This window comes from Gallus gallus, chromosome 15 (assembly GCF_016699485.2).
Source record: "Gallus gallus isolate bGalGal1 chromosome 15, bGalGal1.mat.broiler.GRCg7b, whole genome shotgun sequence".
NCBI lineage: Eukaryota > Metazoa > Chordata > Aves > Galliformes > Phasianidae > Gallus > Gallus gallus.
The window spans coordinates 2,434,670-2,457,875 of NC_052546.1; the positions used below are offsets into that span (position 1 = coordinate 2,434,670).

Sequence of the window (23,206 nt, forward strand, 5' to 3'; positions counted from 1 at the left end):
GCTATTGTTGCTCATTTCTGAAAACATTTTTTTTTTCAGAATATGCCATGAGGGCTTGTGGAGTCTGTTTGTATTTGCATATATCAAATGAGAAAAAATAAAACCTAGAAGAGAGGGAGGGAGTTGCGAAGGTAGTCCTCAGTGGCATTTATCTGTGAGTGATGATTATGTAGTTGCATCCAAAATGTATTTCCCATCCCCATTCAATTAACAGGTTGGTATTTTAATGGACAGAGCTGGCAGCTGCAAAAATCCATCTCACAGGGAGAGAGATTGCAGCACCTGAGAGCAGTCTGCAAAGCCTACAATTTCTGCTCCTCATTAGGAACGAAGGTAAACATCCTCAAGGTAGCACCCTACTGCTTTAAGGAGCTGCCTCTGGGGGACTTTTTTAGGGAGCTAGAAAGGAAGTGGGTCTAATCCCGAACTAGTAGCTCCATTTTGCAAAGCAGTGATGCTCTAGCATTCACCTAGCAAGGTCTATTCTTAGCTTTATGCGCATAAGAAGGCAAATGAAGATAGTGACTTGTGCTGTTTCTCCCCATTCCCTTCCCTTTTTGTCATGGTTAAAGCTTAAGAGATGCCTAAACCCTCAAAGGCTTGTTTAGTTTCAGAGCTATTGAATTTTCTTTCTTTGGTCACACCCTTCTTTTATTTCAGTTTCTAGAGCTTATTATTCCTTGGATGCCCAAAAATCATTTTTTCAGTGATGGAGGATCTCGGCTTTTGTTTAGGCAAGCCTGTCTTCAGGCATGACTAGGAACTGTAAACAAGAATACATGTTTTAGGAATTAATTTGTATCTGTAAGTTTCATCCATCTCACAAAAATCCTGGTATGTAAGCATGTACATAAAGAGAAGGTGGATGTTCCAGTTTGTGGCACTCAGCTTGTTTCCTTTGACCTTTTGGAACAAATGGGTGCAGGGCGATGACTGAGCCCCACTTCAGACCACAGTCATCTGAGAAAGCCAAATTCTTGTCTTTGTAAACTTCATTGAATCTTGCCCTGCTAGCTCACAATCCATAGAGTGCATCTTACTCTAGGGTGAAATGTGAGAGTTAATCAAGCTATTCCAGCTTCTTTGTCAGAAACAGTGCTGATCAAATGCTGTTCTATCAACAGCTGCCTTTTTCAATTATGCAGAGAAAACATGAGAGGGATAGTGTGCACTGCAGCATAGGCTTGTAACTATCTGAGAGGTTGCAATGTCTTTCAAACACGAAAAGTGCAAGGTAGAGACACTGAAGCGGTACCAGTAATGTGAGTGCCACAGCAGAGTCCATTACAGATAAGTAATAGCAGTACTTCAGCAAATGAACCTTTTCAAAGGTACCAAATAGTTCCTGCCATAGATTGGACTGTGTTCTGCAATGGTGGGATATGCATTAGGAGCAAAGATAAAACAATTGTTTTATCTCACCATATCTTGGCCATTTCTTTGTAGTCTTTCTAACTTTCTTCTATAGAGATGGTGAACTCCTGATGGGAAAAATGACCTCATGTGCTAGCACTGCTGCTACCAGTGGGATCCACCCATACCTCAGTAAAAATGTATTCATTTTCCCAGCCAGAACACTTTTTCATGTGTGTATGAAGCTGCTTTGTGAATATGTTTCTCAGATGTCACTGTAAGTTTCTTGTTTTCTAGTTTTCTATACCAATTGGAGAAACACGCAGGTATGTCAGGTCAGAGAGACTTCACAGTGATGGTATAACACCAGTCAGTTTCAAAGGAGACTTCTTAAAATAGGTCATAAAACTTTCCCATCATCTTTGTTTCTATAGGGCATTTTTATGGTGCATATATAAGCTTAGGTCATACACAGAACATTCTCTATTCTATTACAAAGTAGAAAATTGGGATGAACTAGTATTTTTCTTATGTCTTTTTATAACAGCACTGTTAGGGATGATGCTGCATCTGACAGATGGTCCAAAATCATCTCCCTTTCAATGGAAGAGGGAGCACAGCTCATTCTTTTAGGTCAGTTCTAAAAGTATTCAGGTTACTAAACAATTTTCTAGGCTGCACTTTCCCAGTTTCATCAGTCTGGGCTGTCAGAATCCCACTTAAATGTGGGGCTCTGTCTCCAAGGCCTTGACCTGGGCCCTTTCTGTAGAGATAAAACCTAGTTCCTACCTTGAATTTTAGGGAGTCAGATATTGTGACGAGTGCAGAGATTCAGCAAAAGTAGCAAAAAAAAAAAGTAGAGATTCAACAAAACTAGCAAAAGTCACTAAATTATATTACATTGAAATAATGCCTGTGTTCATGTAGTAAATGACCTCATAAGTTGTTATGTAACAGAGCTCAGTGGCAGGTCTCAAAGTGATCTGTAAAGGAGAGCGAAGCTGTGTTTTTACTCATAAGCTGATGCTCAGAGAAAGGAACCAGTTGGTCAGTGGTGGATCTGAGAGTAGGATCTCTTCATCTGAATGTTTTTACAAAGACTTGCCAGAGAAAAAAATAGGAATGTTAATAATGAAACAGCTTCACCAAGGCTGAAATTCCTCTGTTAGAGTTGATTCCCAGAGGACCAAACTTCATAGTGTGATTGACCCATGGCTCCTATCACAGCCTTAATTTTAATATGGGAATAAAGAGAGACCTCATTTCTGAGAAAGCTTATGTTTTATTGTGCATTAATCTTCAAATAAATCATTGCCTAGTTCTGGTGCTGCTCTGGATGGTGATGAACTTCAGCTCCAGAGCCTGTTGTGTCTATAAGCCAAAGGAGAAATAGTCCAATGTTTCGCTTACTTGCAGGGAGTACTTGACCTCACATCCCATGTGTGTCTCATGGACAACTGGTCCAGGTGTGTCTGGCAGAGTGCTTGTTGTTTGGGTGGCTCTGGTTCCACAAGGTTGCTGTGCATTGGAGGATGGAGGATGGAATGTACATGGAGGATGGAAGTACAGGCTAGCAGATAAACTTCACAGACTTCAGCACTAAGCAATGTTTTGTGTGTGTAAATTTATTGTGAAATGGTTTCTGTAGTAGCTAAAAAATGACTTCATTTTTTCTTTAATCTCTCTGTGCAGGACACCAGCCATGATTGGATGCTCATTTGTAGTAGACCGAGAGTATTTTGGTGAGATTGGCTTGCTTGACCCTGGCATGGAGGTCTATGGAGGAGAGAACATTGAATTGGGCATGAGGGTGAGTAAGAAAGAAGACACTTTGTGCAATGTTTATTTGCAAAGAAAAATGGGAGCCCGTGGCCCAACAGAATTGCTGCCTGACTGATAGGCTATTATGCTGAAGTAATTGTTACTGCAGTGCTATCTAGAACTGACATTCCCGGTAAATGGATGTTCCTGGCCTTACTGGCATTGCAACGACTGATAACAGTCAGAAATATGGTTCATTGGTTCATTTTGTCAGTGTCTGAACTCAATGAGACAGATTCTTCGCCTTTCCCAGTAGCTCAGTTTGTGATAAGAGCTATGCTAACAGTCTGTGTGTGCTCATTGCACAGATGATGATGTATGTATGTAGTCTTAGCACATGCAGTGCCAACAGAGAACTGAAGCCAGGCTGGAAGAAATCAGTTGTAGTGTTCTGTGTACTGCTCATAACAAATGCAGTGGTATTTTAAAAAGTTAAGGGTCTTCTTTATAGAATAAGCACTACAGAGGATAGGTATCCAAACCTGCTGGCCCCAAAGACTATTAGAATAATATTGGAGAAGTCACAGAGTACACATCTTGAGGAATGCAACGCTGGCAAACATCAGGTACAGCAATCTCAGAAAAATGTATAGAAATCAGTATACTTTTGTTTGCGTCCATCTTCCCACCTGCCTCCACCCCCTTCAGCCCAGCACACAAGGAGTCCTGTGGGCACAGAACTGAGCACCTGGCTACCTGCACTAGTTAGAATCTGGCTGAGCTCTGGGTGGGAGGGATTTGGGAGAATGTTCTTACACAAAATGACACTTCACAGATGCTGAAAAGGTATGTGAAGGAGGGATGAATTTTGTCTGGTTCTTACAACAGTGCATAGCATGGACAGATGGCTTCTGGGCAGCATCAGGCTTCTGAGCCTATAAGAGGTTTGATAGTTGTGATCCTTTGCCCTTGTTTTCAAGGTGCTCCTTTCCAGCAAGTCCTTCTAAAGTCCAAGGAACCTGCCATTGCTTAGCACTTGAAATTAGGCTACTTAATGTTGCATGAACACAGTTTCCTCATTATAAAGCTTGCGGTTTAATTATTTTCCCCTTACTCTTTATTCCCTGTTTCACAGTAACACGTCCCCAGCGTGTGTAATGTGCTCATTAAAGCATATATTCTGCTCATGCTGAAACACTGAACATCAAATTAGTCCATCCTTTATCCAGATCTTTTTTTCTGAAATGACTACAAACTCCTTCACACCAGTGGGCTGGGGGAGAAGGTCATTGTCGCCAGCACTTGTTTCCACACATGGGTGTGTGTTTATTATTCCAGCATCACAAGAGGGATAGAGTTTTTAATGGGACCGTGCAGCTACACTGCTTACACTTTAAGGTTCAGAATTCACACAGGGGACAGAAAAACTGCTACCACAAATCATCCAATTTTCCTTAAGAGGGTCAGGCTATTACCAGGATTGTGTGAGCTTTCCTTTATCATTGTGCAGGGCTTTCAGCTGTTTGAAACTTTTTCCACATGGCTGCTCCCAGAATAGATTGAACGCTCTGGCAAAGCTCTGGTGTGGCTGATGAATAAGTCTCCTAAGAAATCTGAAAGCTGTCGTTCTTCCTTAGATGAGAAGAACTTGCTGAGTACGATTAGGGCTCCTGGTAAACCGAGGCAAAGGTTTTAATAGGATTATGAAATGGCACTTGCTTGAAAAGCCAAGGATTTGAGTGTGTGAGGACAGATTTTCAGGGGTAGGGAACATGTTAAAGTCTGTAGACACAAAGCATCTAGAAACCAGCTCTTCGTCTTTGCACTTTGGCAATTTTTGGTTGTGGTTTTTGGGGTTCTTTCTTGGTTGGGTGGTTGGTTGGTTGGTTTTTGTATACGGAATAATGAACCCTACTCTAAATGTTTGAGAAGAGCTTTGTGAAAGCACAGGCATATGAGCGAGTTCACTCTGAAATGAGCTATATAATGCAGTTTGTCCATAACATGGATCCATTCATGTACATTCTCAGCCTGAATCTAGCACAGTGAGTAATGTAAAGTGTGCACCTGCTAATCCACAGGTCCTGCACCGATCCCCTCCTTTGTTCTCTCTGAGGTGTCAGAAACCAGCAGCATGAAAATGCACAGAGACCTCCTCTCTTCCCTGAAGGATATTTATAAAATCACTGTGAATTTAGAAAGATTTTTTTAACTGCAGAATCTCAAAGTAAGTTGCAAAACTCCTTCCTTTCCCAGGGCTGATCCACACAGGAGCTGCCACAGAACGTGGCCAGCTGCAAACCAGAGCCTTGTTCCTTGTGAGTGTGGCTGGGCTCCTGCTGTATCTTCCAGGAGTGTGGCCCTGCAGGAGAAACTCTGGTAGTGGCAACATGGTGCAGTACTGGAGGCTGTAAGCTGAGCAGGGAGCAGAGGCGGTCATCAGCCTGTCCCACACACCTGTGTGAGGGATGTTGCTGCCCGGTGTGACTGTGACTGTGTGGTGCAATGAAAGACAGAAAATAAAAGTGTAAATGGATGAGTAAAGAGCAAGAAGTAATGGTGGGGAAGTGGTGATGGGATGTGTTCAGCTGAAAACAGCCCCTCTTTTAAAAAGCTGTAACAGTAATCCTTTAAACTTCTTTGCATATTATCATCATGTTATTACTAAAGGAGAAAGGATTAGGCTCAAAGTGTCTGAATTAGATTACACTGCATCTAATGAACCTTCCTTTAAATAGTTTTCATAATATGAACTAGGGAAAGGCAGTGCAACTAATGAGCTGACTGGGGAGGGTACTGTTTGATAACCCAGCTAATCCCCCTCAAATCTATTGTTTATTAAAAAAAATCATGTTCTTGGGTATTCCACTACTGGCTTTTCCCTTTTCTGAATTCCAGAGATGGGAGTATTTAGATAATTAACCTAAGCAGTTTTCTGTGTTGACTAAGCAGTGCGTAAATGGACTGGGGCTACCACAGGTGTTGAAAATATCCAGGGCTTTGCAATTCTTTATTTAACTCATATTAATGTTTCTGTTTAAACCTACTGGTCAGAGCTGCGATGTTCTCCTGACAGCTTTGCAGTGAAGCCAATGTCTGCCAGGAAAAGGTTAGCTGTGACCACAGCTTGTGCAGGTGTGTCACACGTGGCTTTGGTCAGTTGGGGCAGCGGGTAGCAGTGTGCCCTTGGGAACACACCGTACATTGGGATTGAAAAGAATTGTCTGAAAACAGGGTAAAAGTTCAGCTTATTTGCCCTCTCTACTGTTGTGATTTCATGGTTAGCGGTGGCCAAGCAGCCCAGCTGTAGGCAGGCCTGGGCTGTGTACAAAGAAATGCAGTCCCATCTTAGACCATGAAGAAATACTGTTTCTACTGCTCAAAATCCTGATGCAGCTACACTGGAATTTCTCTACCAGGAAATAAACCTGTTACCTAATGCACTTTCATACACAAGCAAATCATACTTTCCAAATTTATGTGATCTGACCCAGCTTTACTTTCCTTAAAAACAGATGAACTGTGTTTTATCTGAGCAGAAATGCTAATGGCAGGTTGTTGAGTAGTGAATTCCTGACCTGATTTTATTACTTTCAGCTAAGGAGATCTAGATTCCTTTGAGCAGTCAGTGTTTTAAGCACAGATTCTGGGCTGGTGTGCTGTAATAAAAATGTCACAAGATTTATGGATGGCAAATTTTAATTCTGAATTCTGGATGATGCTTTTTACCCCGGTGATTCACGAGGTCAGACTCCCTTAGCCCTGCAGCTAAGAAGCAGAAATGCCATTCTAGAGTTTTTCAGAACTTCGTGGTGTTTTTCCCACATGTGGTGGAGTACAAATGAAAATTGCACAAAAACACATGTTAATCAAAATGTTTATCTCAGTTAATCAAAAACGCTTCATTTTTATTTTGACCTTTTCTGAGCTGCAATTTTTAGTATAAAGAAATTCCGGTTCAAATTTAATTCCTTAAATATCTCCTAACATTTAAGTATTTTATTAACAATTTCTAACATCTGAAAATGCAGTTCACAGCGTCCTTACACATGCCTGTTCACAGCGGATTACAATAAATCAGCATTTTCAGCATGAAGTTAAATGCTATTAAAATGATTGTGCCCAGTTATGCACTGAACTCTGCATTGCCTGAGCAAAATCCTATTAAGTGATGTAATCTACAGCTACTGGAAGTTACCCCTTTGCACAGGTTGCAGAGATCTCTGTGATAAATCTCCCAGTCTCACCTCCCAGATAAGCCGTGTAAGTAAAGGTGCCCTCTTTTCCATCTCCAGTTTAATTTAGCATTTTTATAGGCATTTCCAAAGGTAAAAGAATGTTAAGGTTGTAAAGTCAAGCACTAAGAAACCATGCAAGGATTGAATTCACGGTGTCTGCATTACATTCATTTGCAACTCCTTTTCCTCTTCAAAAGAGGGATTGGAAAAACCCGTTCTGTGGTGATGTGCATATATGATGAGCCAGCTCCTCTGCCCATCTAAACGTTCAGTATCTTTTAATTCCTGAGAAGTTGCATTGATTCAAACGGGATGAGATTAGGCTTGACATTTGTATAACGCCATAATGCATTCTGTCTGGAAAAGGAGACAGACTTTGTTGTAAGAGGAGATGCTCTTGCAGACGTTTTATCCCAGGCTGCTGAATCCCAGGGAGTCCGAAGCCACCACAAGTCGCTGCCAAGCCTTTAAAGATGGCCTTTGGCCCACAGCAAACATTCTGTGTCTTCCTTACCAGAAATTTCTATATTCTTAATTGTGCTCCAAATGGAATTCACAATCTTTTTTTTTTTTTTTTTTCTGGGGAGAGAATCCATCTCCCTACCTGTGTGCTGTGCCTCTGAACCAGATGGTGCCTTTTTTAATTATTATTATTAAATTGAAAATAACTGTAACCTCGAATGGAAAACAATGTTTTCCTCAGAACATAGTGCAATGGTGCTCTAGCATGAAATTGCCAGCAAACTACAGAACTAGAGCTTGTGAATACTGTTAAAAACATTTTCTAAAGTGGAAGCATTGGAAATAGCTCAGAAAAGAGCATCTGGCCATTTGGCTTCAATATCACATCATGCTCCATCAAGTGTAACATTTTATGCTACAAACTCTTTCATGTACTAGAACGTTATAAAAGCACAAGGCTGGAAATTTCAGAAACAGATCAGCAGCAAAAGAACTGAGAAAAGAAAATGCCTCCTTAGTCCTCACTGCTTTCTTCTCAGCCATTTCCTGCAGGTTTCATCTAATACAGGTTCTGCTGCAGCATCAAGCGTGAACTGAATGGCAGTGAGGAAAAATGCAGAGAAATTGTGAGTGCTAATTGTGCTGAGATTGAAATAGCTTTCCCCTGCCTAATGATGAGACTGAACCAAAAGCCTGGAGATGAGCTGCAGCTGGTGAGAAACTTCCTGATACAACCTGTTTTCTATTGAAAGCCAAAACTCATCCTGGGCTCCAAATGTTCACCAGGGCCTTTAATTTTGATGATGGTTACTGAAAGCCTGGCTTGGGCTGCTGTGTATCCAGAGGTTCATCCCTTAGCTGCATGCCCAGCACACCTGGAAAAAGCCTTCTTTGAAGAAATCCTTGCCACTGGTAAATGGAAGCATTCCTGTCATGTGAGACTGAGGGAAGCAGCTGAACTTTGAGCTTTGGGTAAAGAATGGAGAAGATTTGGTGATTTTAGAGTTGGTTGATTTGGTTTGGCTTTAATTCTGCCTGAAAGACTGTGATTCTTTCTCACTGCATTTTTTGTAGTCTGATAAAGAACTGTCAAATGGACTAATAATTACCACTGTGATAGTGCTGCCTGACTAGAGCAAAGCATGCCGAGCTGATCTGCAGTACAGACCCCTCCGTGCTGAGGAGCAGGGAAGGAGTGATGCAGGTACCTGCACCTTTATATGAAAGTCCATTTCTTGGCACCAGCCATCAACTGTCCAAAAGGAGGGAAAGAAAAGGAAAATTATTCATCCTGCTGAAGTTTATCATTTCCTTCAATTCTGCACCCTTTAAAATCTTTGTGGGATGTATCATGGCAATGTTTTGGGCTATGATGTGTGCAATAATACATCTTTAGATCCTATTGACTGCCAGGAGTGGGAAGCTTGATGGCACCCACTTGCCACATTTGCTGCATACTTTTTATTGTTATTGTGGAGCTGAACATCAATACCTGCTTTGTTTCTGCATGAATAACATTATGAAAATTAAGGAGTTTTAGTACAGAATGAAGGAAATGAACAAGAATTCCAATAAGATATTGAAAGTCTCTGTTAAAACAACACATCAAACTCTCTCTTTGATTTTGTGTCCTCCATTGGAGAAGTACTGAAACAGAGTGACTGAAAGGGTTTATTGGCACTTTATTATAACTTCCACAGCTCTATATGTAGTGCCACTGGGTACGTGTGGCAACTATCTTAGATCCGTATAGGGGAATTATCTTCGTATCACCATATGTCATTGTTTGTCTTCACTGAATATCAGATTGGACTGCATGGCAATGCTAGACACTTCTATGCACAAATGCATATATCTTCACTGATAACTTCCCTCTAACGCAGCAGGAAGGTGTTAGCTATTTCTAAGAAAGGGAGGACAAACACAGAATGGCACATCTATCATTTCTGTTTCTGTCCTAGGCTCAGAAAAAGCAAATGTAACAGAAAAAAACTCATACTTAATATGACATACAGAACTTACAGTGTGAAAAATGCAGTCAGGGAGAACTCAGGGAAGCATCAAAATACGTCAGCGAAATCTGCTAAATTCAACCATATATTACGTATTCAAGTGTTTTTGACTGTGATAAGATAATGTATTTGTGTGTTTTAGCAAGACTGTAGCTGCATGTTTTTACCTGAAATGAAAGAGTTTTTTTTTTTTTTTTTTTTTTTTGGGGTCTCTAGTAGGGTGTTATTTTTGCTAATGTCTTTGTATCAACAGAAAAATAATTAATTAACTTCAAAGCGTGTCATGCCCATAATTCCTGGCCTGGTCTGGAGAGCAGATAAGTACATATAGCTCCATTTAACAGAGGAAAAACTGAGGCAGGAGACTCTAAAATCGTCCTTGTAGGATGTTTGAGTGTCATTTGATGACAAAGCTGAGTCTGGAACTAGTTTAAATAGACTTCATTATATTTCCCTACCAATTGCTCTGATTTCCAAGCCTGAAATGATTTCTGTAGGATGCAATACATGTGCATTAGAGGAACTGTACTTAATGGCTATGTGCCTTTAGGGCTTGACTGAGTGATGAGAAGACAAGAGTGATGGACTAAGTGAATTCCTAAGCACATTCCTGGGTAAAGGGCACACTCAAATCAACTCCTGAGATCTGTTTTTCTGTTCCTACTTCCATCTGGCCTCACCATAATGCACTGACAGGTCACAAGGTTTCTGGTGCATCTTCTTACCCACCCCTGAGTGCTTCAGCCTTTCATACTCCTTGCCTGGGCACTCACTGCTGTCTGCTGGGCCCACTGAGACTTCTGACAAGTTCAGCCCCAGTTAGCTGCAGTTCAAGGTCAAATGAGACTTTAAAGTATGAATAAATGTCAGGGTTTGCTGGCACATCGATCTCAGTCTTTTTGATTACTGCCAGATTGCATGAATAAATTAGCCCTGACAGGTGCAATAAATTGTATAGACTACTGATCTCCAACAGTAAATGTTAAAGAAGGACGTGGGAGGCATAGAGGGGAAAGTACCCTCTGCAGATGCATGTATTATACAGGGTGAGTTTTGATAGAGTGCTCCAGGGACAACATTTGGGCACAAAGAGACCTTTTGTTCATCTGAGGGTATGCGCCAAGCTGGGATGCATCTCCTGCTAAAGTTTGGCTTGGCTTTGTTAGGAGGAGTTTGGTCCCCATGCATTAAGAGGAGGTTTAAGCTGCCTTGCCCCCCAGCTGCCCTACCCACCCAGGGTGGTTCTCGGATGCACTGGTCCCAGGCCTTCTGACTCACATGAATAGTCAAGGGCAAGCACACCTCTATCCAAAATAGAAGTGGAGCAGAGGGCTTTGGAAGTAGCTCTTCACATGTGATGACAGTACTGCATACTATCAAGCTGTAATTTGTTTGCACATCAGATCTTTGTTGTGAAATCAACACAGGAGTGAACACAGATAATTGCAGAAATTCACATAATTCATGGTATATGCTTTCTTCTATTTGATTTCTTGTATGACATAATTGAGATTTCTTCATTTCCCTCCTATATATAGTATAGAAATCCATCATTACTTTGTTTATTTTTAATTGCTCTTTTGTTAACTGCTAAATGAGCATGTGACTATCAGAAAGTCAGTCTTTCTGTCACAGACATAACTTTTTTCTGTGTACTTTCATTCCCTTAAATAAGCAAGTTCTTTTTGCAGCACCATGCACACAATGTCTCCCTACATCTTGATAACTCATCTGCATGTCTATGTATACATGTTGATATGCATGTAGAGATCATGGACCAGTGCTTGTTCTGGACTATCCCTCCCTTCAGGGCTTCTGTGAAATCCTTGGGTTTATATGGAAATGCTGAACTTCATAGCATGGTTAATTCAAAATGCACAGTTTCAGATACAGAAACATTTTTTTTTTCTTCAAAAGCAGGAATGTAAGGAAGTGCCATATTTTATAGCAATAGATTTAAAAGGAGAATCTTTGTTCTGACTTCAACCAATCTTCTAAAATGAGAGCAGATCTGCCTTTAAGGGGGCTTTAAGTTTTATTTCTGAATGCTTTGCATAGCTGCAGTTGTGTTAGTTATAAATATGCAATCATCACATTGACATGAATGACTGCATTAATATGCATAATCAATAGCATATATATAATTTAAACAGGACCATTATAAATCTGTCCTATATATGTCATGCTGTTTGTGCGCAGTGACAAACTGTTACACACTCAGTCCATGCAAAGTGGTAGAATATGAAGGAAGGGATTACAAAAAAGCATTTTTCCTTCAGAGAAATGCCTTTATTTGTATAGAAATACAATAATTTAGCCAGAGATTGAGAAAGAGAAGTCTGGGAAAGAGAGGGCATTTCCTGTCACAAGAACTCCAGTAGAGGGATGGTGTGCATCATGCACCATGTATGTGGTTGGCATTAAGGGCAGCCATGAGAATGGGTAACGGTGGAAGTCTGGAATAAGAAAGATCAGCCACAGTGCTGAATCCTACAAAACAAGTTCCTTGATGGGAAGGGCTGTGAGAATGGTGAAGAAGCTCTTGCAAGATTAGCCAGTGCAGGCAGGTGGCTCCAAGCCTCAACATGTGTGCTTTTCTGATTGCTGGCATTATGGGGCGGAGGAAGAGGGGGAAATGTTTACTAAGCAGTTGGGAAGGGGATGAAGATAATACTTCCTTGGCCCTCAAAATACAGTGCTAGATTTAGAAATGAGGCTAAGAAACTGTCAAAGTAAATAGATAAGAAAAAAAGCAACGGGATTCCTAGAACTGGAGCTTCTTAAATGCACGCCTGATGTAGCACACAGGGGATTTCTCATAAGGGTCAGAGCACCTTCAGTCAGAAAGGCTGCATGGATTATTAAGGATATTTTTTGCACGCCCACAAAAGTGCTTCTCAGTATTTTCACTCACAATGTCTGTTGTTTTCAAATCTTGTAAACATTAATTCTCAAATGGCAAACCTTTAAAGCTTCAGAGTAAGCCGGAAGATGGGCCTTTGGGGACTTTATTTTGTGCCATGCAATATAATATTGTGAGTGGATTCGCATGATAAATTATAGCTGTGTGATTTGCATGTATTACACTGCTCTGACTTCTCTGCTCCCTCCCCAGTGATCCACAGCTCCAACTGATGTGCCACTTCCTCAGGAAATTTAAATTTCACTCGCATTTAATTTTTGTCTCCTAAGCCGTTTTGCCGATTTCTGTTCTGTGGCTCTGGGAAGAGGCTGGGCCATTGCACAGACATCTTACAATCCAAAACAAACAGCTCTCCTTTCCTAGCCTTCTGACAGCCAGACCAGGAATGAGAACCAAGGTTTTTCTCCCAGCTTGCCTGCTACATACCTTATATAGACACTTGATCTTTGAAACATTATCTTCCCATACAATATAGACATTAGCAATTCATGCATACCTGTTCTGTAGGTGATGAACCTCTGTGGATTTTAATTAAAATATCACCTTCAGTAACTAATTCCTCTAAAGACCTGGGTCTGGTTGTATCAGCTAATGAATATATTTTATGAGGTCAGATGTCTGCTCCCTAATAGAGACACGTAACAACTGTCAGCTGTTCGTTCTTCATAGACCTGTTTTGACCTATCAGTTAAAAACCAGTTATCATACAGTATGTCTTGAAATTTTATTTAAAATTAGATTCAACATTCTTAAGCTGAAATGCTTTCTGTGTGACTTTGGCCAGTATCAAGCTGTATAATAATTAGTCATGGTCATGTTAACAATTCATGGCCAGAAACTTAATTATGAGCAATGCACAAATTTGTGAAAACATTGCTTAAATTGTGACTTAATTGTAGACTGGAAAATAGCTGAATGATTTACTCTAAGTGATTAGTGGCATCAGTCTGAGATCCACGTCAGTATTTGCAACTCTCCTTTTGCTTCATGCATAGACCTTTTCTGCTCCTTTTTTTTTCTTCTTCCCTGTTGGCACCCAACCTTCTTTCAGTCAGGAGTAACAGACAATCAGAGCCTCCCCTCATGTGCTAGCCTCCCTGTGTACTAGGACCAGAGTTTTAAAAGGTGACTCTTTTGTATGTCTGACTTAATGACCTTAGTTTCTACAGACTGAAGGCGTTGCACTTAACTCTTAAGAGTTTAACTCTTACCTTGGTTGCCCAACAATAGGAACACTTGAAGTCATCAGTGGCACCCAGCCAGCAAGGCACTCTAGAGTGACAACTTAATATTTTCTATGCATCCTTCAGCCAGGTTCTAGTGACATTCTTGTATTGTCTCTTGATGCTCAGCACTCCAGAAAGTCACTCGTAAGGGTCTATTTAGGTCTCATCCTCAGCACAGGATGAAGTGTTAAATGTCGTTGACCATGACAATGTGGCACCTAGATTTCCAGTCTAATTTTCAGACTCTATATATTGTACATTCTGCTATATGTGGGCATGAGGAATCAAGGAGCCTGATAGATTGCTACTGGGGTTCATTTTCAGAGTAGTGTCTGGCAACATAGCTGGGCAATTCTCATTAATATTAATAGGAATTTAGGAGATAAATCTCCTTGAATAACTTTTAGAAAATTTACCCATAATGTACCTTACATTTCAATAGGCTGAGTTGTGTTTTGAAATTACATTTGTGAAGGGTGATGTGATAGGTATAATAACGAGGGATATGCAAAACCCAGTAGGATGCATATTTCTACGTGACACTGGAGGTTTACAGTACTTTTAAATCAGAGCATCCTAGAATACTATTAATGAATTCCCCTTTAACCTTAAGGGGTAATTTTTTTCTAAGTGATCCATGGAGGATTTGACTGTTAAATTTCCATTAACGGTAATGGGATTCACAGTATTAGAAAGCAAGTTCTCCACTAGCTGTGCTGTAATTTTACCCCCCGCAGCAATTAATCATGCCCATTGCACTCTTTAATGGAAGTATGAAGCAGATTATCTGGCTAATCATGATATGTGATCAATGGATTCTTCCGCAACAATTGCTTGCTGACTAGTTATAACCAACTCAGTTTTAGGATTGTATAGATGAGTGGCAAAAGACAAGGTGCCCCTATTACTGTTGTATGAGGGTTAAAGACATGAGGTTATGGAATTAACCTTTTTCTTTCTTTTTTCTCCCCATCTCATGTGCTAGGGTAAGCCTAAGCCATCTAGCCATTGGTTTGGGTGTTTTTTTCTCTCTGGCATCCTCTGAAGACTTACCACTTTACCAAAGTGCAGCTTTGGGCTGAAACTCTCCTCCTGAGTATGCTCTTTGTCATGCATTATAGTATTATGGTTAAAATAACTGGCAAACATGCAAATCCAGGAGCACCATAGAAAATCAATAGCATTTCTTCAGGCAGAACACTAATTTGTAGCTACTCTGCATGACTGTCTTTTTCGTAATGAATTCTCCTGTGCAGAGGTGCACTAAACAACAAAGATAAATACTGTTGTGCAGAGGAGCATAATACAGATTTATAGCCTTAACAGAATTCAGAGTGCAGATGTTTTGCATATAACCAAGACTGTCTTATGAGTTTTTGCAAACAGGGGTATGTGTATTCTCAGAATTTTTTTAATCCCTCAATGGAATTTGAAATGAATGAAATGACGGGAAACTTCTTTAAATACACTTTGGCACCACCCAGATGGCAGTGTCCTCGCACCCCAGTGCAAGTGATTCAGCTCTTCTTAAGAGCTGGCTGGTAGCGAGGATAACTTTGAAGCAGAGGCATCATTGGAAACCAAAGACTCTTACAAGAGCTCTTAAGCAATTTCAGAAATCCCTCCCAGAATATGCATTAACTTAGCCAGGCACCAACTCATGAATAGCTTTATGCTGCCCTACTCTGTCATTTGGCATGGAAATATTTAATGCTTTGTTATAAATTCTTATATATGCAGAAGCTTCTTTCTGCAGAAATCCTGATTATTTTTTTTCTTGTGGGGGAAAATATAACTAACTGCTTATTACGCTACGTTTCCATGGGGAACTCTACTAATGTGCATAATATACAGCAGCTGATGGCAAGTGATGATCAGCTGCTTATACCAAAGGAGGCCGTGGAATGAGCAGTTTACAAAGCTGGATAAGTAATGACAGTCCATGAACAAGGCACTCCACAGAGAAGCACACTGACATAATTTTGGCTCCAAGCTTGAGGCTCTTTGGTTGGTATTGGAAATCTATGTAACACCTTCCCTTCCTGGCATCTTTTACTTTGAGAAGGTTCAGTTCATTGCAATAAGGAATTTCAACTAAACATCGTTGCAGTCCATGGTCTGTGCGAAGGGTGGCCCTGCTGGGGCAGCTCGTACCTGGTGTCACTCTGGTGGGTGCTCCAGGATGAAGACTTCGTGGTCATTTGTCACTCCCTGACTCTAGGCAGGGTACATGTACTGATTTGTAGTTAATGCGGGTGATCTCTGTAGCCTTTCTGATCAATCCAACCTAATTAAAGGAGTAATTCTCTGGGTTTAGGGCCAATTTACCTTTCCGAAATGGGATGAATGCTGGGAGCTCAACTAATAATGAGGTAACATCTTAGAGCCAATTAAGTGAAAATGAATCAGTAGAGCGCATTAGGCTTGATAAAGTTCAATAGGAGATAGAGTAGGTATATTTTTCCTCATTAGAAACTCCTATGTTTTATGGAAAGTTGGAAAACAGCAGCTTCTCACACGAGGATGTCAGGCCCTCATTCCTGAAAGCAGTCCACGTCCTTTAGTTCCAGCCAGCGTCTGCATGGTTTCCCAGCACTGAGCTGTACTTCGGAGGGGTCGAGGATTCAGAACAGCCTATATGCAATATTTTTCTGGATGTTATTTTAGCAAATGCTCTTGCAGATCAGCCCTCATCTATGAAAAGATTCTATTAATAAAACCAGCTGTGGAATAGGAAGACAGAATGGTGTTATTTGTAACTGCAAAACCCTTTCAAAGCACTATTCATCATCCAGATAACTTACTAAATGGTTTCTGAGAAGAACTATTAATTAGCTGGAAAGAATGAGCCACATTAACATTTGTTTACTGCACTGTCTGTTGGCCTTGGGGACTTGGACCAGAAGAGAAATGCCATGAAGAAACCGAGAGGTAAATTTTATCTGTCCTCTCTGCCAGCAGAACGCTGTGCTTCATATGGTGAAAGCTGGCTTCCATGAAGGCCAGATGTGAAGGTGCTGTCTGAGACTCAGTTCTGCCCTCTTGGTGTCCAGTTGACTTCCACTCCCTCCAGCAGAAGGCCCTTCTATTTGGAGCTGCCAGTGAGTTTTTGTGGTGGCTTTTTTTTTTTCTCACTTAATTCTTAGCATTCCTTTTGCACTGTAACTTTTTGCTCTGTTTCTAATGTTTTAAATGTGTTTGATATCAATCTGTGTCCTAGAAGCAAATGGTTCATACCAAGCGTGAAGTATTGGAGCTGCTGTGATTTTCACTCGAGTTGCATCTTCTGAAGGGCTGAGGCCATTAATACCATCCTTGCAGAATGAATCTGCACGAAGGCTTGCTATTTATGGCTAAATTACATGCTACCAGGATGTAGCATAGAATCTGGAATTGCTGTGTAATGAGAAATGTAAGGACACACGAGTGTCCTGGCTTACATTGCACGTGGTTTGCAGTAGCTTTGGGAAGCTGCTCTTCATAGAATTGGTGTGAGATCTCTGTATTTCTGCTGTATCCTTCCCTCCTGACGTTTAAATTAATTGAATTGTATTTGACTATTGAGTCAGTGACTCAACATCAGGAATGAGCACTTTGACAACCCCTCTTCAGAGCAGAAATTCTCTTGCTCTCCAGGCCTGAGTCACAGCATAACTGTCATCTCTCTTTAGATTGGTAAGTTTTCTTTTCCTCAGTACCAAGAGGTTCCAGAGGGAAACATTTTAATGGTCATATTCTAATTAGATATATTATACTGTGAAAATCAATTTAGCTGGAAGAAAGAAAACATTCAGTGTGATGTAACGTAAGCATTTGGTTTTTCTTCTGAAATAGGATGGATTTGAAGCATTTATTCTTTCTATAATTTGGGTTTACTATGGAAGAAAAGGAAATACATCTTCTTTCCCTTTAGTCTGCTTCGTCTGATGGCAGCAATGTTGGAGATATATCTAAGAGTACCACTCAGCACAAAGAATTTTGTATTTTTTGCTGTTAGCATATATGTAAAGCCTTGGTTTGTTCTTGCATACAAAGCATTGAACAAGTGAAGAAATTTGGTTTTCAGTTTTCCACTTGAGGTAGTAAATAAAAACATCCTGGGTTTACCTGAATACTGAAATAACTGACCACACAGTGGCAGCCTTTGTTACCGTATTTCAGCCAGTTTACAGAGGGCTGGTGAGGCTATTTGTGCTTTCTAACAGCTGTTCAGAACAAGGTGTTTGTATGTAATATAAACCATGGGCTCAATCCACTGCATCTTTTCATGTGGGATATCCATGATGTCATTCTTTCAGCATGTGTAATGAGATCTGCACTGTCATTTTTCATATAGGTAAAAAAAATATTGAATATGTATGAACAGAGCTGGCAATTGTGAGTCTTGCATGACTTTGTCATGTGCAGATGGGAGAACATAGCTATGTGTGTGATGAGTGTACCAAATAGATCCATGACTTGTTTCAACAATGAGATATAAATCAGAAACATAATTGTGTGTTAGTTTACAAGTTTATTTTTCATCAATACATTATAAGGAGCTCTTACAAGCAGGTGTTGTGGGCAGTGGTTCTGGGCTGGTGTGATCAGGTGCACGAGTTGTTCAGGACATGTGGCCGTCAGTGATCAGAACTGTGTGTGTTTGGTTGGTTGGCTGTGGTTGGCTTTTTCTTGGTGGGCTTGTTGTTGTTTTGTTTTTAACAAATCCTGGGTGGGAAGCTGGAGGCTGGCAGCACTTTATATACACTTGTTTCAAGTGTCCCCAGTGAAGTTGTTTTCCTTGTCATTTGTCTAAATATGTTTACCAACTCCAGTTTTAGACTGCTTTTCCAACCAGCATAAATGCATTTTGCTGTTCGGTGTTTCACTCCAGCATTTCAAAAAGATAACAGTAAACTGTTTACTTGTATCAACAGTAAAGACTAAATCACTCCCCTCAGTTACATGTCTGTGACAGATTTCAAAGTGTTTTCAGAATCTGACACATCTCTTCAGAAGAGGATGTTAAACTGATGTCTTGCTGATTTGACAGAGGGAATCAATTCAAAGCGTGAAGCTAGCAAGTATGTGCAAAGTGGCTCCAGGTTGCTAAACCAAGATCTTCAATGGAATGCTGCTATACACTCAAGCTAGAGCTTTCACAGCTGTCTAATATGTTTATTTAATTGTGTACATTCACTTTGATATCTTACAGTTAAATCAATCTTAATTATGCCTGTCCTGGAAGGCCCTAAAATACCTGGCTCAAAAGGAAAACTGTGTGTCAGATTGAGTCCTTGGCCACTGGAACCCTAAGGTGGATTTCCTGCTATGCTAGGGCCACGTGCTGCTCTGGTGGGAGTGAGTCACAGTCAGTGACTTTGTGCATGGACAGATTTATGTACCTGACATAGGATCTTTTTGTCAAATTGGTGAAAGAGGCAAAGGAGTTAAAGGGGAAATGAGTATGGGAGCATCACCTACTAAAGGTCATGCAGAAGGCAATGGGGATGGAGAATTTGGCAATGGCCAAAGAGTCCAGGCTTCCTGAACATGCCACGAGGACACACTGCTCTCAGTTTTAATTTGTGATTGTCACATGTAAATTCAGAGTGGTGAGGCATAGACATGAGGACACAGGTAAATCTGGGTTGCATTCTGCCTTCAGAGTTTTCAGATTAAAAATTTGGTTCTCATTTCATTCTCCCACATGTCCATGGTTATTTATTCTCATTCTGGTTTTTGGCAATCTCAGTCTTCCTTAAGAACTTGAAAGTACCTGGTAGAAATGGTAGCCTACCTTTTGGAGGCAAGCTTCCATGTGGGATGGGAATCAGCTTGAAGTTGTGGACTGTAAATGTTATTCTTGCCATTAGATCTGCAAACCTTCAGCTGAAGATGGACCAAGAAAATAACATCCAGTCTTTTGATAAATGACCTCTGGTTTACAGTGGTCACACGAAGCTAAGAACTGAATTATCAGCACATTCATCACTTGATTTAGTGCAGTATCTCTCTTTTTTTCTTTAATAGTGTTACTGGATGATTTTTGCATGATCTAATACTTTTTCATGCACCCCTACTATTATTTTGTCCAAGATTACATCATTCCCATTAGGCTTTTATTTATCTGTCCTGTGTAAACCTGCTGCTACTGCATTTTTCTTTTATTCCTGAGATGGTGAGAGATAAACGGGTTGTGACTGATTCTCACTTGAGAGGATTAGTGTGCTTTCCTGGAAGTCAGTGACGAGATGCCTCCTCACACCTGCCCAAGGTGTGCACTGGGAAGCTGTGATGTGCCCAGATTTTCAGCCTAGATTTTATTTATTCTTCAGTTTTCTTAAATAGGCTTGAGTCGAATGCCTTAGCAAATCAAAAGCTGTTGATGCTTTTCTAGGCATGGTCCTTATAGATCTGCAATGCCGAAGAAAGCTGAGAGGTGCCAGACTAGCTATTTCTGTATTCATGTACCAGAGAATCAGAACAGCTTGAATTTAGAGCTAGGTTCAGACAGCTTGGAAATGCTTCGTGCCTTTGGAACTCATACTTTGTGCGTGTGCTGCTCGCTCCTCCACTTGCTCAGAGGACAAGCAAGAGAACGAGTCTAGTTTGCAGTCTGCATCCACCAAAAAGAGAAATAGGGCTTTCTAATATTTGTTTTTTCCCCATGGGAGAGCTGGGGCTGAGATGGCCCTACTGGTACCTTCCACATTGCTGACCTGTGGTCTGATTTTCAAACCAACTCTCCTGAGCAGTGTGACTGCTTTCCATTCCGTACAGACCACACACACCGGACTTTGTGCCAGGCTGTGTGACACACTGCAGGAGCTGGGCTGCTTGTCTGCACCGTGCTGGACATGGGCCAGTTCCCAGCTGTGTGGCTCGAGGAGAAAATAAGCTATGCTGAAAAAAATGCAAGAGAAATAAATTACTTACGATGTACCCCGAGATGCCAAAATACTTTATATTTTCCAGAATCGACTTTGACAGAAGTTGATTCTTTCACGGGATGTAGTAGCAGTATTATGGGACCATGCAGGCACAATTAAAGCCATGACAGAGAACTTACAGTAACTGTTAAGCAGGAATTGAGAAAGCCAGGAAAAAGGAGTTAGTGCTTAGGGGCTGAGAAGCCGATTCAAGTGAAAAGTACTTCAGGAGCTACTACACTATTTTTTTTTCCACATCCCTGCATTATCTTTCTGCCTTTTGGAACATCCTGGAGTATTGCTGTGGCTGGAACTGCTGGAGGGGAACTGCATGAAAAATAACAGAAAAATAATCGCTTTGTAAGAAGTGGGGGCTAATACCCAGAGGCCTCTTGACAACAAACAAACAACAAATCCTTCACACAAAAGAGAGGTACTCAGACAAGGCAGCATGCTTGCATGACACCAAATCCTGTTGAACAAAGCTTCTCTTGTAAGCCCTGCCCACTTGCTTGCAGTAGATAAACACTACTAAACCTTTCCAAAAGAAGCTTTAAATAAAAAATAAGATTTGAAAAAAGGAATCTTGGCTGCTTGCCCAGCTGAATGCCCAGGACGTATTTTGACAGGCAACCGGTAGAGATAACTCAGAAGGAAAGTAAAGGCCAAGTGTTCTGTTAATTCAGAACTGTCTGGATTAATTGCGAGCCCCCCAAAATCAACTGGAGTGGAAACCAAGTAATTTTATTAATGTGTTAGACGCCATCCTGGCTTGCAATTTAAAGTCTCTCCCTTTCTCTCCTACCTCCCAAGCACACGTGCAGTCGCACACATCTGTTCTGTACGATACCAGGCGTGTGTCTGATGTAAGAAGAAATCAGTAAATAGGGTGAGATTTTCCAGGTGACACTCAGTGATCTGGAAGGTCAAATCCATCCGAATTTCTGCCTGGAAATTTCACTAGTAATTTGACCACAGTTCTGCCACATCCTCCCTGCGTGAGGTTTGCAGTTAAGTAACACATCTCATGTTTGAGTTCATATTTCTGTTGCTGCTTTTGGTGAGGTTCGTTCAAAATGGAATAATCTGCAGCCAGCACTGTGAGGCCTCCCCTCAAACAGAAACTTTGTGGAAGTTGAATTGAATTCAGTGTTTAGATATAATCTCACTAATATATGATTGCCTGGAATTAAATAAATATTTAGGCCCCAATTCAGCACAGCCCAGGACTGCCTCTTAGCTGTGAAGCACTTCAGTCCCCTTGATGTCAACAGGAACTGAGTGCCTGGTTAAAATGAAGCACGTGCATAAGGCTTTGCTGCACAGAGGTGAATGCAGGCATGCTGTGAAGCATCCTGTCTTAGCTCGTGGAATGACTGCCTGAAAAGAAGCAGCAAGTGACACATTTGACAGATGTTGTGGCGATATTCTGCACAAAGACACAGCAAAGGAAACAGCAGGTGGGAAAGCAGCAGGGAGGTGTTCAAACCAACACGGTTCTCCATTGAAAATGAAGGTTACAGCAGCTAGGAAGGGATAACAGTAAGAAAAGAGACCTTAACTGAGAGGGAGGAAGAAATAACATATCCTTCCTTCAGATTGGAAAGTAGAATTGAATAGGCATATCAGCTCCACTGTTGTCTCTTAGGTTAGGTAAGTGTAGAGTTTATAGGGAAGGTCCTCGCTTTGTTTCATTTATTTCCTCCATCTGTCTGTGAGGGCAGCATGCACCTTGAAGCAGGCACTGCCTTTCCTATGATGTGTTTCTACAGCAGTGATGCCCTCGTGTGATGCTGTGCTGGTGTGAGCAACTGTTGGCCTTCTGAGGGTGCATGTCACCACGAAATGCTGCCCTGGAGATGCATGAGCTCCATCCGGACATGGCTAGGCTGAATGTTTCAATGTTTCAAACTGCAGATTATGTTTAACAACATTGAAAGATATGCTGAAGTATTTTCACTTGAAGTTCAGCAAACTTCCCTTGCAGCTTCAGTTTCAGCTCAAGAGGAAATGCAGGGTGCTGCCCCAGAGGGCCACCACTGCAGCACCAGGACGTGGTGGGAGCAGCTCTGCAGGGAAGGACCACGAGGTCCCACTGCTTACCGAGCTGCACAGCAGTCAGCTGCAGAGGAGATGGCACAGGGTAAGAAGTGGCTGTATCTCTGTGGCCATGGGTTTGAGCAGGCTGGCTTTGTTCTCAGCACCAAGCAGCAACACAGGATCTCATGTGCAGTGCTGTCATCCCTGCAACACCCAGTTCCATGCAGCAGGGTTATTCGCCATCACCTGTCAATGCCAGGCGTTTGGCAGCAGTGTGATT

The 23,206-nt window shown here is 41.2% G+C and overlaps 1 protein-coding gene across 10 annotated transcripts in view; it reads left to right on the forward strand.

The window, feature by feature from the left end:
- The window catches only part of GALNT9 (polypeptide N-acetylgalactosaminyltransferase 9), a 199,759-nt gene that overhangs the window by 142,030 nt on the left and 34,523 nt on the right, over positions 1 to 23,206 (forward strand). For all 10 annotated transcript variants that reach the window (XM_025155561.3, XM_025155562.3, XM_046901218.1 and 7 more), the window contains one exon: positions 3,046 to 3,163. In XM_025155561.3, the coding sequence (XP_025011329.2) occupies positions 3,046 to 3,163 (118 nt within the window). The remainder of the gene's footprint in view (positions 1 to 3,045; positions 3,164 to 23,206) is intronic.